The sequence below is a fragment of the Grampus griseus genome, assembly GCF_964374135.1.
Source record: "Grampus griseus genome assembly, chromosome: 5".
Classification (NCBI taxonomy): Eukaryota; Metazoa; Chordata; class Mammalia; order Artiodactyla; family Delphinidae; genus Grampus; species Grampus griseus.
This window is the reverse complement of record NC_138998.1, coordinates 39,821,072-39,836,513: the sequence shown is the minus strand read 5'-3', so window position 1 is coordinate 39,836,513 and position 15,442 is coordinate 39,821,072. Positions and strand designations below refer to the sequence as shown.

General features: G+C 36.5%; 1 protein-coding gene across 3 annotated transcripts in view; it reads left to right on the top strand.

Annotated features, from left to right (window-relative positions):
• IFT80 (intraflagellar transport 80) overlaps positions 1–15,442 on the top strand; it is a 113,075-nt gene that overhangs the window by 19,455 nt on the left and 78,178 nt on the right. The window contains exons 2-3 of one of the 3 annotated variants that reach the window (XM_082655020.1): positions 5,596–5,683; positions 7,210–7,278. In XM_082655020.1, the coding sequence (XP_082511146.1) occupies positions 7,251–7,278 (28 nt within the window). In that variant the 5' untranslated portion in view covers positions 5,596–5,683; positions 7,210–7,250. Of the gene's footprint in view, positions 1–5,572; positions 5,684–7,209; positions 7,279–15,442 lie in introns of all 3 variants that reach the window. The other 2 variants (XM_082655022.1, XM_082655021.1) reach the window with 2 other exon arrangements.

Here is a 15,442-nt window from a genome sequence, read left to right as displayed (position 1 = left end):
AGTTGCAGCGAGCGGGGACTATTCTTCATTGTGGTCCACGGGCTTCTCATGGTGGCTTCTCTTGTTGCAGAGCACGGGCTCTAGGCCCGCAGGCTTCAGTAGTTGCAGCATGTGGGCTCAGCAGTTGTGGCACGCAGGCCCTAGAGGACGCGGGCTTCAGTAGTTGCAGGGCATGGGCTCAGTAGTTGTGGCGCTTGGTCTCTACGGCACGCAGGCTTCAGTAGCTGTGGCGCTCAGTAGTTGTGGTGCACGGGCTTAGTTGCTCTCTGGCATGTGGGATCTTCCCGGACCAGGGATTGAACCCGTGTCCCCTGCACTGGCAGGTGGATTCTTAACCACTGAGCTACTAGGGAAGTCTACCATATATTTTCTTTTCATTTTCCTTTTTAAAGTCAATAGTGTATGAAGATTGACCTGTATCTGATGAATATGGACAGTAAATATAGTTAGTCTTGATAATTTCTGTTATCTGAGTGTTTCCCTGATTTATTAAGACTACTTAGGTACACTTAACTAAAGAATAGCTGTTTGGGTCTCTATTTCACATTGGCTTTAGGTAAAATACTTTCTGATAGGGAAAAAAGTCTAAAGTAAGACAAATATCATTTAAAGATAAATTTGCAAGATTAAAAGTGGAAAAATATATTATGACTCTTGAGAAACTATAGTGTTTACTTTTTTTAGGTTTACTACAAAAACAAACAAACTAACAAACAAACAAATAAGGTAACATAACATGCTACAACTAGATGTAGGAAGAAGAGAGAACCAAAGCAGGGTAGCTGAGTATTTTCTCTTAGGCTGGGATGAGGAATATCTGGGATCTTGTGAAAGTGAAGGCAAAGGATGATAGTTCAAAGAAAAGAAGTAGAAGAGTAAGACAAGAAACAGAATCCAGAAATGTTCAAAAAAACAGAAAAAGAGGGCTTCCCTCTTGGCGCAGTGGTTGAGAGTCCGCCTGCCGATGCAGGGGACGCGGGTTCGTGCCCCGGTCTGAGAAGATCCCACATGCAGCGGAGCGGCTGGGCCCGTGAGCCATGGCCACTGAGCCTGCACATCTGGAGCCTGTGCTCCGCAACAGGAGAGGCCACGGCAGTGAGAGGCCCGCGTATGGGAAAAACAAACAAACAAACAAACAGAAAAAGAAATGTTCAAAAAAAAAAGAAAGTGGATGCTATTGAAAGGTGGTCGGTTAAGGTGTTTCTTGCCAGATAAACATCTGAGATCATTTTATGTATCAATGCTGTATTCTCTGTTAATCAAATACTATAAAAAAGTATTATTCTGGTTTAAAAAATATATAATATGAGATCCACCCTCTTAATAAACTTTTAAGTGTACAGTGCAATATTTAATAATATAATTTTTGTGTAAGCACAATATTGTATAGCAGATCACTAGGACTTTTTCATTTTGTATGATGTTAACCCAGTACTTAAAAAATTCTTTTTCAAAATTTAGTTCTTTGTCTACGAGGTTCCCTCTTCTAGTTGGCACCAACTCTCTTCTCTTGATTTTTCTCCCCCAAGGCTGGCAAAAATGGTTACGGCTTTTGAGTTTGTTCATCACTCCTCCAGTGTTCCCTTTGTCATACCCACTCCATCTTCTGTGTTAGTGGTAACATTCAAAAAAGATCCATGGGATTTGGGCACAGGTCCTGAAATACATAAAGCAGACTTTTGCCAAGTATTTTGTCTCACCAATAATTCTCTCTTCAACATTATTACTTCTTTTTGAATATTTCATGCAGCTGTATCCTACTTTTTAGAGGAGATATTTCTTTCTTTGACAATGTATTGCAAGATTTACATTTAAAAAAGAATGATTTAAAATGCATTAGGGGAGCTGCTATGTAAAGGAATTCTGGTATAAAATCTTTTGTAAAGCCAGTAAATACTCCTTAAGTTATATTTAGTGAAAGTTGAATATTTTTATACATTGTATTAGGTATCTTAAAGTAATCCTCATATTCTCTTATTAGTTAATATGTACACTTAAAATCCCACTTTAAAAAGCATTTATGTGTTCATTTCTTTCTGTCAGAAGTTAGTGGTTACTGATCTCTGGCTTTTTGCAACCATCTGCCAAAACTTTTCTGCTATTAAGCAGTCTGCAAAAGTGCTCGTGTGACCTTTTTCCTAGCACCCTATTTCAAGCCTTCTCATGTTTCCATAGACATTTCTTAAGGCATTTCTAACTTTAAGAAATGTGTTTCGTGTAATTTTAATCTACTTACTCTGTTCTTTTTCCCTTTTATAACTTTGCAGTACGCGGGCCTCTCACTGTTGGGGCCTCTCCCGTTGCGGAGCACAGGCTCCGGACGCGCAGGCTCAGCGGCCATGGCTCACGGGCCCAGCCGCTCCGCGGCATGTGGGATCTTCCCGGACCAGGGCACGAACCCGCGTCTCCTGCATCGGCAGGTGGACTCTCAACCACTGCGCCACCAGGGAAGCCCTGGTCTAGCATTTTTAAAAGGTTATGGAAAAGCTGGAGAGAAGAACCAAAATAGTTAAAAGGATAACTGTGTTTTTTAAAATTTTTGATATATTTAGTTTTATATTTATGCTTTACTCTGGGGGTGCTAGTCAAGCAATTTGTAACAACCAAACTACAAAGACCAAAGATTTATTGAGTGTCAAATCTATGCAAAGAGTTGGCCTTAGTTGTTCCAGTATGTGTCTTCTGTGAGGTCATGGGAAGCAAGAATAATTTCAGCACTTGTCAGAAATTCAGTATTCGATGTTTTAGGATAAGAAATATCGGTGATCAAAAATACATAAAATTTCTAAAATACAAAGAAAAGAAAAATTTTCGGACCCTTCATTTCAGGTTCAGGAGCTATTTGATTAATCTCTTTGGTGATAGATTCATTCGTTACATGCAACAATTTAGTATGTGGATATTTTGTGCTGGGCGATATGCTAACATTCAGTGAAACAGATTTAGATAAAGTAAATAATGGCCACTCACTATATGTCATCTTTATAGTTTCCTCTTGAGACTTTTTTCCCCTTGTATTTTCTTTCTAAAGCAATGCATTAAAAAAAGTATATCCAAATTAATTTTAAGTTAGTATCATAAAGAGTGTAATAGCACAGTTGAATTCAAAGTAATCTTGTTAGGGCTTCCCTGGTGGTGCAGTGGTTGAGAGTCCGCCTGCCGATGCAGGGGACACGGGTTCGTGCCCCGGTCTGGGAAGATCCCACATGCCGCGGAGCGGCTGGGCCCATGAGCCATGGCCGCTGGACCTGTGCGTCCGGAGCCTGTGCTCCGCAACAGGAGAGGCCACAACAGTGAGAGGCCCGCGTACCGCAAAAAAAAAAAAAAAAAAAAAAAGTAATCTTGTTACATTGAAAAATAACCCAGAGGTAAATATAAAATTAAAAGGAAGATATGAGGAAAAGTAGATGGCGCTAATGGGTGGTTAGATGAAGGAAAGGGGTAGTTTATTGATGAGGGCCTAGAAAATGAATGATGGGAAAAGACAGCTCTCAGATTGAATGAGAAAGAAAAGAATGTCAAAGTAGTCCTTTTTTTTTTTTAAGTTGCTAAGTATGGTTACTGAGTTGGTAAATTTAACAAATGCTGCTTACGTAAAGCACTATTGCAAATAAAAATATGACTAAGACATGGCCTTCTGAAAAGAATCACAGTCCAATAAAAAAATGCTGCAACAGAGCTACAAATATTGTGCAATGTGTGTAAAAAGGGAGAATGACTTTATTGATGGGAATAGGTTGGTGGTCAGTGAAATAACCACAGGGTGCTAAGTGTAAAATATTTTAAAGCCATCTGTATTAGAGCTCTCCAGAGAAATGTTTTAAAGCCATCTAAAGCACCTGACTTATTAAATATGTATTTTTAATGGATTGTTAATATTCATCCAGAATCTTGAAAAGCCTTAAGTTAAAAATGAATTCAAACAAAATAAATCCTCTGAGGCAAAATTTGATTAAGCAAGCCACATTATTCTTTTGCTACAAAAAATATATACCTTTTTTTTGATTTGGGGAAAAGTTTCTAATTTTACTGTACAGTTGTCCCTCTGTATCCAAGGGGGTTTGGTTCCAGGACCCCTGTAGATACTAAAATCCACAGATGCTCAAGTCCTTTATATAAAATGGCATAGTATTTGCACATAACCTACACACATCCTCCCACATATTTTAAATCATCTCTAGACTACTTATAATACCTAATACAGTATAAATGTTGTGTAAATAGTTGTAAATACAATGTAAATGCTATGTAAATAGTTGCTGGTACAGGATAAATTCAAGTTCTGCTTTTGGAGCTTTCTGGGTTTTTGTTTTTATTTATTTATGTATTTTTTAAATCAATTAGTTGAGTCCAAGAATGCAGAACCCTTGGAGGTGGAGGACCAACTGTACTTAATTATTTTATTACAAACTATATATTATTAGACTTCATGATCATTCAAAACCACACTGATTATTTTTTTGGCTTCCTGTAGCACTTATTCTTTGTACAGTTGATTTGTTCCCTTGACATCTCTTATATAGTTTGCTTAGGTCCTTTGAAGTTGTAAGCCTTTTGCTGTTTGCCTATATATGTGTGAACTTTTTGAGAACAGCAACTAAGTAACTTGCTTCTTTTTGTCTACCTGGTGCCTGGTACAGTGTAAAATCAAATAAGGCAAGAATTTGAAAATTTGGGATTATCAGTTATTCAATTAGTTAAACAAGGAGGCCTTTAGACTTGAGGTGACTCTAATGCTGTATACCTCTGCAAACCAAAATCTAAGCCTGTAAATGAATGCTTCAAGATTATGAAATTGAAACCTAAGGACAACCAATCACAAACAGCCAACCAGGCTTTAAGTTGTAGTCAATCAATAGTATCCTTACTTTACTTCTGCCTTTTCTCTATAGAAGTTTCTCCCTGAGCTCCTGTCAGTGGAACGTTCCTAACCACTTAAAGTTTGGCACTGCTGGATTGGAATTGATTTCTGCACAAAGTCCAGTTTTTGTTTTTGTTTTGTTTTTTTCCAGCGTGGCTTTTGGGATCTTAGTTCCCCTACCAGGGATCGAACCTGGGCCCCCTGCAGTGGAAGAGAGGAGCCCTAACCAGTGGACCACCAGGGAATTCCCCAAAACTCAATATTTTTTAATATGCCTCAGTTTATCTTTTAACACCATTTAACTATCTTGGTTCCTCTCCTCTACACCTTTCCTAACTTTTCTATAGCCTATTTTTAAGAAAAAAAAAGCAAGACTGCAAAGTTCTGCTTAAATAGAAGGCTTTCTTGACATTCCTCTTGGCCCTCTTTGACCATATCCCAGCAGAATTTTATTGTCCCTCTGAACTATCATAGTATCATGTATATATTTCTGTCACACCACTTGTTTCAAGGTTGTATAATTTTGTTTTTGTGCCTGTTTCCCAATGGATTTGAGTGTCCCTTGAGAGTAAGAATAATTGTATTATTTGCCCTGGTATCTCCCATGCCTAGCACTATGCTAACTAGTCTACTAGTAGATACTCAACAGATGTTTGTTGATTGGATAAATTAATTTAATAAAATAGATTTCTCAAGTTTAATTTCTTTTAGGCAAATTTCATCTGATTTCTAAGTTAGGAAGGGTGGAAAAAAGTGTGGAAGCTCACTGTGGAGCAGTACTTGCTGGACGATGGAATTATGAAGGAACAGCATTAGTTACAGGTAGGTTATCTGCAAAAATAACATTTAAAATGAAATTTTTAAAGAAAAATTTCCAAAGGAACAGAATATTTTCATTTAGCAATAGTGTCTTTCATTGTCTAATAGCAAATAATTGGCACAGTATTGATCTAGACTGCTATATAATGTTATCATTCACAGTGTCATATTAGTTTTCCTATATGGCTTATGAAGAATGTTCTGTCAAGAAGGTTTTGGAATGGTCAAGTGTGGGGTAAATAAAACTTTTAATTCTTTAAAATTCTAAAATTCAAAATATTCTCATTTAACTTTACCCCCCTTCCATCTCTTTTCCATCTCCTGCCCTACTGCAGGGATTCTCATCTTCACCTATCGTATTAGTTATCTATTATTGCATAACAAGTTATCCCAAAAGTTAGGGACTTAAAATAGTAAACATGTATTATCTCACAGTTTCTGTGAGACAGGGAACAGTTTAGTTGGGTGGTTCTGTCTCAGAATCAAGAAGTTGGATGGGGCTGCAGTTATATGAAGCCCCATTGGGGCTGGAGGATCTGCTTCCAAGATGGCTCACTCACATGGCTGTTGGCAAGAGGTCTTACTTCCTCTATGACTGTTGCAGGAAGCCTTACTCAGCTCCTTACAACATGGGCCTCTCCATAGGGCTGCTTGAGTGTTCTAACAACATGACAGCTGGAGCTTCTCCCTGAGTGAGTGATCCAAGAGAGAGCAAGATGGAAGACACAATATATTTTATGACCCACCATTGGAAGTCATACTCCATCATTTCCACCATATTCTATTAGAAGCAAGTCACTAAGTATAGACCAAACTGAAGGAGAAAGGAGAGAGAAGTTAAGCTTCACTTCTTAAAAGAAGGAATAACAAAGAATTTGTGGATATATTTTAAAACCACCACACCTATCCCCTGGGCCTTCTGTAGGACTTTTATCAGTGAGTTTCTCTTCTCTTGCCTGTTTTTTCGACTTCTCCTTTTCCAGTGTTTTTTTTCTTTTCCTTTTTTTTTTTCAGCATATAAATGTGTTCAGATGTCATTCATGTTGAAAATTGAGAAAAAAGAAATAGAAATCCCTCCTTTAACAAATAACTCTAGCTACAACTTCCTCTTTCTTTCTTTCCCATCAGGCAAACTGTCCAAAAGAGTAGTTTATTACTTCACTCCATTCAGTCCCCAACTCACTGGAATTTGGCTGTAACTCTTCTAATTACACTGAAAACACTTTTCTTAGAATTCTAGGATGGAGACGTCAGTGAAAATGAAAGCATTATTTGAATAATATGCTCATAAGTCTTCTAAGATTAAAGGAAAAAAATAATTTTGTCATTGAAGTCAGGCTACTTTGATAAAATTGTTTCAAAGTAATTTCAGTTAAATTTTATATTTAGGAAGCAGTGATATCTAAGTAGAGTAACTCGTGTCTGAATTTTAAATGTGCATTAGTGTAGATACTGCTGATTTTTATATGTAAATTTAATGTTTGCATTTATTTCCTATAGATAAAAAATCAATTCTTTTCTCTTTATAGTTGGAGAAGATGGACAAATAAAAATCTGGTCAAAGACTGGAATGCTAAGATCAACTTTAGCTCAGCAAGGTATGTATTATAATCAATTAAATGTCTTTGCATTTTCCTGTAAAAATAGTCTAATATAGTTAGTCTAATATAGTTCCTCAGGCTGATTTTGGTCAGGTTCAAAACCTGAAATCTCTTATTTCTATTTACACTTTTTCCTCTTACTTTCATGTTGCCTGATGGGCCATGGTAACTGTATTGTTTGAGCCAAGAAATATAAGACCCACTCAAACGCTTTTTCTTTGTTAGTGAATCTATATAAATGGAGTTATAGGCTAATGATTCTTTTTAAAATAATTCTGAAGCATCATGAGCATATCCTATCTAGAACAGGATTGGGTGTCTAGTTAAGTAAATAATAATAATAGAAAACACTGAGTATCTCCTTACTTAAAAAGTTCTAATTATATTATAATAATAGCACCCTTTCTAAATTATGTTGTACATCTATACTAATGGAGGGGAACAGATACTCTTATGATTCAAAACTTGGTAAACTACAACTACTTAGAGCAGCAGCTTGGTTTTCCATGTTCATTGGGAAGAAGTGCCCATAAAGTCAATCCAGTGGTCATACCTGTTGGGATTTAGATTACATATGATTTTTTTCCATGTAGCAGATTTATTTTCCAAATTAGGTTTACTTAGGAACAATAAAGCAGTTTTAATGTTGTCCTGAGCCCATATCAGCTGATCTTCAGAGACAGGCTGCCAAAAAGTTTGCAGATTATTCTTCAGAAGTATATGATAAAGTCATTTTGTGAAGCATCTCTAACAACTGACTTCCAAAAATTTCCAGATTTCATTTTTTAACTCATGTTTACTCTTAGGATATGTTAAAATAGTTACATTTCTTTAGCTACACATCAACCAAATGTTAGCAAAGGTAACCATAAGTAATAGGTAGTGGTTATCTCCTGAGGTTAAATCTTTGGTACAGATGGTCTCCAAATAGAATATTTATCCGTGAGTGGAAAATTTAGAGTTCATAGAAACATTCATCAGTAAATTTGTTAGGGAAAGGTGTCAATTTATTGTTGCTTTAGTAATAAAGTATACCTTTAGAAAATAAATTTTATTTTAATCTTCTAGTAGGCATGGACATTTACTTTTGGCTTTATAATTTTTGTTAGAGCTAATTATTTGGCATTCTTACCTTATGATGTCTGACTTATGAGCAGCTACACAATTCGTTTAGAGATCATCACCACCCCCTTGGAGATGGGGCTGCAGTTCTTTTCAGCTGTTGCTGCTACTGAGACATATCCTTTTTTCCTTTCTTTTCTCTTTTGCTAAATATGTTGTCTATAGAAGACACAGATCTTCAGAGAAATTTTGAAAGCTTATCTCAGTACCCATTATAATAATCTGAATTCTTGCCTAAGATCCTTCACCACTGTCCCCGTACAGCTCCTTCTCTTTCTTTAAATTCTTCCCAATCATCTCCTTCCCTTTTATTACCCCTTGGGTCTACCATTTTGGACTTTACAAAGTCTAAAGTTGAAACTTAGACTAAGTTGTTTAACATAAACATTGTTAATCATAGAGGGTAGATGACATAGTGCTGTTGGTTCAGTACTATAGTTTACCTGTATAATAGGTCTGGAAACCAGATTGCTACTTATTTTACTCTTATAGAGAAAATGCATTTAGAATTCCCAAATGTGCAGAGGCAGTTTGGAAGCCCAATATATTCATAAATTAAGGACTTTTTATACATCAGAAATCACCAGATGGCCCGTGGGCTGAATCTGCCCCACTAGCATGGTGCAGGCCCAACATTAAAAATTAGGATATTTTACATACATATTTGGATTTCTGGTGTCTTGAAAAATTGGAAGAACTGGCAACATTAAGTCTGCTTTCCAGAACAAATACAGTCAGCTGGAGTTCAATAGTGGCTGCTCCATTTTTAGTTGGATTTTAAGCTTCTCTTATTTTTCTTGCACTCTACATACTTCACTCATTTATATTACATGGTAGAACACAACATAAATCTCTGAAGGGATTTGAGTTTGCAACTCATATTTTCAATAATAGTGACCATAAAATTTTGATTGTTAGTATGTGCCTTGCAGGGAGCACTTACATCTTTTTAAGTATTAATTTTTAATAGATACTACATTCACATGGTTCAGAATTTAAAGCATAAAGAAGGGTATAAAGTTATCTATTAAATACTACGCATGTCTCTCGTATTACCCCTGTCTTCCAGCCACCCAGCAAACATTCCCAGAGGCAACTGCTGTTACCATTTTCTTGTGTAGGAAATTTGGTTTTATATGTTCTTTTTTTTCCCTTTTATAAACAAGTGGTTGCATATTGTATCTAGTATAATATGCTCCTTGCTTTTTTTCACTTGAATTGTGAACTGTCTTGGAGGTGGTTTCATATCAGTGAATTAAAATCTTCTTCAAGTTGTTTTCCAAAGTGAATATACCATTTTACATTCCCAGTAGAAATATATGAAGGTTCCAATTTCTTCAAATCTTCAACACTTGTTACTGTCTTTTTTATTACAATCATCCTAGTGACTGTAAAGTGGTATCTCACTGTAGTTTTGATTTGCATTTCCCTGATGACTAATAATATTGAGCCTCTTTTCATGTGCTTTTTGACCATTTGTAGGTCTTCTTTGGAGAAATATCTGTTAAAATCCTTTGCATATTTTTTAATTGGGTTGTCTTTTTATTGTTGAGTTGTAAGAGCTCTTTATATATATTCTGGTCAATAGACTCTTATTGGATATATGATTTGCAACTTGGATATGCAACTTCCCAATTCTGTGGGTTTCCTTTTCATTTTCTTGATGATAGCTTTTGAAGCACAAAAGTTTTGATGAAATTCAGTTTATCTATTTTTTTCTTTGATTGTTTCTACTTTTGGTGTTATATCTAAGAAACTATTGCCTAATCCAAAGTCATGGAGACTTACATCTATATTTTCTTCTAAGAGTTTTATAGTTTTAGTGCTTATGCTAAATGTATGATCTTTTTTTGGTCTATGATCGATTTTGAGTTAGTTTTTGTTTATAGTATTTATTTTGGAGAGGGATGGGTGGTGCTCTTTTTAATTTTTTCTTCCTCTCAAATAGATGGATAAATAGGATTTTCTTAAAAGCTAAAGTACATATTATGTCTTATAAGATAGGTAATTTTATTATGTATTCATTGGATCATGTAATGGTATTTTACATCAACATTCCAAATAGCTGTAATTTCCTTGACATCAAATGGCTGTGAAACTGCTGATCATTTTTATCCTATTTGAATCTTATTCTTCTCACTCAAGGTTTATGTTAATTATGAGATTAATGAACAAAACTAAATTAGGTAGATTTTATTTTAGTTAACTTACTGGTATTTCAACTGAATAATCTGATATCTTTTTCTAGATTAAGAATTATAAATTCACTATAGAACTATGCTTTTAATTTTTGGATTTTTTAAAATTAATTAATTTTTGGTTGTGTTGGGTCTTTGTTGCTACACACGGGCTTTCTCTAGTTGCAGGGTGTGGAGGCTACTCTTTGTTGTGGTGTGCAGGCTTCTCATTGTGGTGGCTTCTCTTGTTGTGGATCACGGGCTCTAGGCGCGTGGGCTTCAATAGTTGTGGCACATGGACCCAGTAGTTGTGGCCCGCGGGCTCTAGAGCGCAGGCTCAATAGTTGTGGTGCATGACCTTTGTTGCTCCACAGCATGTGGGATCTTCCTGGACCAGGGCTCGAACCCGTGTCCCCGGCATTGGCAGGCGGATTCTTAACCACTGTGCCACTAGCGAAGTCCCTAATTTTTGAATTTTTGATCATTGCTGCCACCCACACTTTCCTAATAAGGCATAGATAGACTTCGCCTGTTTTATCTCTGGGAAAAATCATTAGAGAAGTTAAGTTATAATCACATTAACCCTGAAGGAAAAATCCCTAGTTATTTATAAGGTTTGATATATTATAGGCTACAAGTTTCAAGGGTGATTATAAATCTGACCTACTGAGAGCTAAATGCTAAAGGTTCAAGTAAAAAGACCAAGGGAGGGGCTTCCCTGGTGGCACAATGGTTGAGAGTCCGCCTGCCGATGCAAGGGACACAGGTTCGTGCCCCGGTCCGGGAAGATCCCACGTGCCGCGGAGCGGCTGGACCCGTGAGCCATGGCCGCTGAGCCTGCGCGTCCGGAGCCTGTGCTCCGCAATGGGAGAGGCCACAACAGTGAGAGGCCCGCGTACAGGAAAAAAAAAAAAAAAAAAAAAAAAAAGACCAAGGGAGGTAGAGGTCGGGGACTCCTGGCTTCTTTGAGGAGAAAAACTGTAAATTTTGGCACAAAAATGAAATAACGTAAGCCTGAATTACTGTAAGACTCAGAATTATGTAAACAATGTTGAAAGCATCCTGTGATTTTTACTACATGTTTATGTTAATTGTACTTTTTCCTTGATGAGTAGAAAAATTCCCAAATTCATTTCTTGATGATTGGAGGCAGATATAAAGATAGAAAAGTCATGGTCATCACCTTCTCTTCCAATACAGAAAAAGCATTAATCTTGCTTTTTTTGGGGGGTGGGGGTGGGGCAGGGGGTGGAATTTGACTTTGTTTAAAAACTATTCTTACTGGTGCCTATCAGGAATTATTTTTCCTTATTAGAGAAAAATAATGTGTAAGCCGAGGATAATTATAATGAAGCCCTATCTTGTGTTACATTGTATATTTTAATTATAGGTTAAAATTGAAGAGAGTAATACTGCAAACCTTTAAGGACATTTCCCTTATACTGTATTCAAATAGAAGAAGGAGATGACAAAACATGGAACCCGTTTATAATGAATTTGGTAAAGGAAATATAAATAACTAACACAAGGCAGAATGTACTCGTTTCTTTAAGGCATTGTGGGAGGACAGGAAAGCAGAAATGAATGCTTTGTGGGGAGAGAAAGTATCAGAAAGGCTTCCTGGCAAATACTGCAGCATCTTTTAATTAGGCTTCGAAGGATAAAGAAATTAGGTAGGATAAATAAATGAGCTTGTTGGCAATGAAGTGGAGCTATGGAAGAAATTAGATGATCAGAGGCACAGAGGCAGAATGGCGTGAGGCATGGAAGTCAGGTGAGAAACCCCCTTGGGCCAGGGGTAGGCTCTGGCCTACCAGAGTGTAGGCTCTGTGAGGGATGGTACTGCCAGAGGGACCAAGACACTGATATTCGCAGATGCTAAATGAAGGGGGTTGGAGTTTATTCTATAAGCATATAAAATCTTTTAAAAAAATGAGCAGGAGAGAAGAGATAAAGTCTGCCTTTTTAGGAAGATTACCTTAGCAGTAATATGTAGGATAAATTAGAAGAGATAGAGGTTAAATTGGGGTCGCTGGTATGGAGGTTACTGAAATGTTTTATGCTATTGTGCAGTAAGGCTTGAACAGAGTCAGTGATGAGGGTAGTTGAAAAAAGTGAATAGTTCTCAGTGGCCAAGAGGAATGGATAATCCTGTAAGAGGTGAAGAATTCAGAGGAAGAAGTGAGGGGATATGTGTGGAGGGATGATATATGAATATGTAGAGTTTGAAGTTCTGGCATGTCTTTGGGGCAAGTGGAAATGTGTTAGAGCTCAGAGGTAAAGGCTGAAATATTATTGTGTGTCAGTTACAGAAAGGTGAAAGGTGAAGCTATGGAGGAAGTTGAGATCCCCAGGGGAGAGGTGACTGAGGCTAGAAACTAAAGAAACAAATGCCTTCATTTCAGCTTTTTTCTCTGTATTGACCCAGTGACCTACACAACCAAAAAGTTGTTTTTTTGAGGAATAAATCCCACTCGATATTACTTATTTGTTAATACATGTCCCTACAAATAGAATGAAAGGGAAATAATTCTTTGTTTTTGAATTCTTAATGATTTGACAACCAAAATACTTGAGTGTTTACTCCCATGCACAACACAATAACAAATGGTTGCTTATTGCATTACAAAGTAGTAGTGGTAGTAGCTAACAGGTCGTGCTTATAGAGTGCCAAACTCTGCTCTAAGTTCTTTACTTATACTCACAAGATGTAGACCTATACTGCACTCAAGGCAAAGGTAGCTAATGCTTCATTGTAATAGTGAGAGTTTGTTTCAAAATCATTCTTAAAAGCATGCAAAAACAACATTTTTTAGGGGATACCTTTTAGTATGAATGTGAAAAACATGGTATATTTGACCATGTACTTCCTTAAAACAATTGAAATACATTTTTGTCTCCTTTTCTGTGGTTTAAAATGCCTTCAACAAGTTGAAAGAATTTAGATAATTTGTTTTACAGAGAGATAAGGGTCTGACATTTAACACAACCCCAGGTGCATGTGGTTTCTTAAAAAATGTCAAAAAGGTCACATGATCTTAGTGTACAAAGTCAGAAAAACAAGATCTTTTTGAGTGTCTTAACTGAAATGGAGCATAAATAAAAATTCCCAATATAAAAAACAAATTAATTATTATAAAACTACTTTTGTTTTTTGTCCATTTTTGTTAATAAAGAAATTAATAACATCTTATCATATAATTTGCTAAAGTTTTTGTTGTAAAGGCTATATTATTATTTCCATACTGACTTTGCAAAGTGAAGTGTAGCATTGGGAGTAATTCAGTGCTTTAATAAATACGTTTTTAAAAAACATTTTAAATATTAAAGATTTGTTTCAAATGCTAGTGAGATGGATTTTTTATAATAGAAATCATTTTCTCTGTGAAGTTAATTCATCCACTTTCAATATGGCCTTCTCCAGAACCACCCAAATCAGAAGTTGTATAGCGATAAAAACATATATACAGGAGTTTCACACTTAACATTTTATTACAAATATAAAGAATGAATATAAGGAAGAGTTTTCTTAGTTCTTGATGTTATATTCATTTATTTATTCATTCATTCATTTATTGATTGATTGATTATTTTTGGCTGCATTGGGTCTTCATTGCTGCGCAGGCTTTCTCTAGTTGTGGTGAGTGGGGGCTATTCTTCGTTGTGGTGCATGGGCTTCTCATTGCGGTGACTTCTCTTGTTGTGGAGCATGGGCTCTAGGTGTGCGGGCCTCAGTAGTTGTGGTGTGCGGGTTCAGTAGTTGTGACTCACGGGCTCTAGAGCGCAGGCTCAGTAGTTGTGACATATGGGCTTATTTGCTCCGCGGCATGTGGGATCTTCCCGGACCAGGGTTCGAACCTGTGTCCCCTGCACTGGCAGGCGGATTCTTAACCACTGCGCCACCAGGGAAGTCCGTTATATTCATTTTGAATATTGGTGGTTAGGAAGCTGGAACTTCTTTAGCTATTGATCTCATTTAGGATTGCTTATTTATCATAAGTAACTCTATATTTGTTTTTTGATTGAAGGAATGTGGTTAAAAACCACATGCTGTAACAAAAGAATTACTTAAATTTTCCTCTATAAGCCTATTTTGTTTTATTCTATAAATTACTATACCTGTTTCTTTAACAGCATTATTATTTAAAAAATTGTTTTATAAGCAGGAAATGAATAATCTCCATGTCCTAACAGGAGAGAAATATTCTGAAGATTTATAAGGTTTATAAACAAGGAAATGGTGACACAGTTGACTTAATGGGGCCACAAATTCAATGTGAAAGAGGACATAAGAGTCCCTAACTCCTCATCCTATACCCCAAACCATGCCTTTTACCACAACTAAAGGACTAGAGTCACATCCTGTATAACTCAATGGGAGCTGTGTTTACTGAATTATTTCCTTGGGGGTAGATGTTTGTCATAGTTTTGTATACACTCAGGAAAGTGTTATTTTACTGAGTGTATTCATGAAGATGTGATAGTCTATAATTAAAATACATAAATTTACTTTTTTTGCACAATACTTACAACTATAATAATGGAAATAAAGAAGGCACCTGTAATTCTACCACTGTATCAAATAAGCTTTCCTCTATTATTCCCTTACTGTCCTCACCAAGAATCATGTTTGGAATATCTGAAATTTTGATTTACATTTTCTGGGGAGTTTATTAGACTTGAACTCTGTTCATTTGGCGATTTACTTTGAAGCCCAGGTCAGCTCCTGGCTACTCCCAGAGAATGTTTCAAGAGAATATACTTACTAAGTTTAGAAGAAGTACCCTCTGAGGTCAGCCATCTCATTGCTCATCTGTAGGTTCCTTTGATACAGGACAATCCTAGATGTCACCGACTGAACA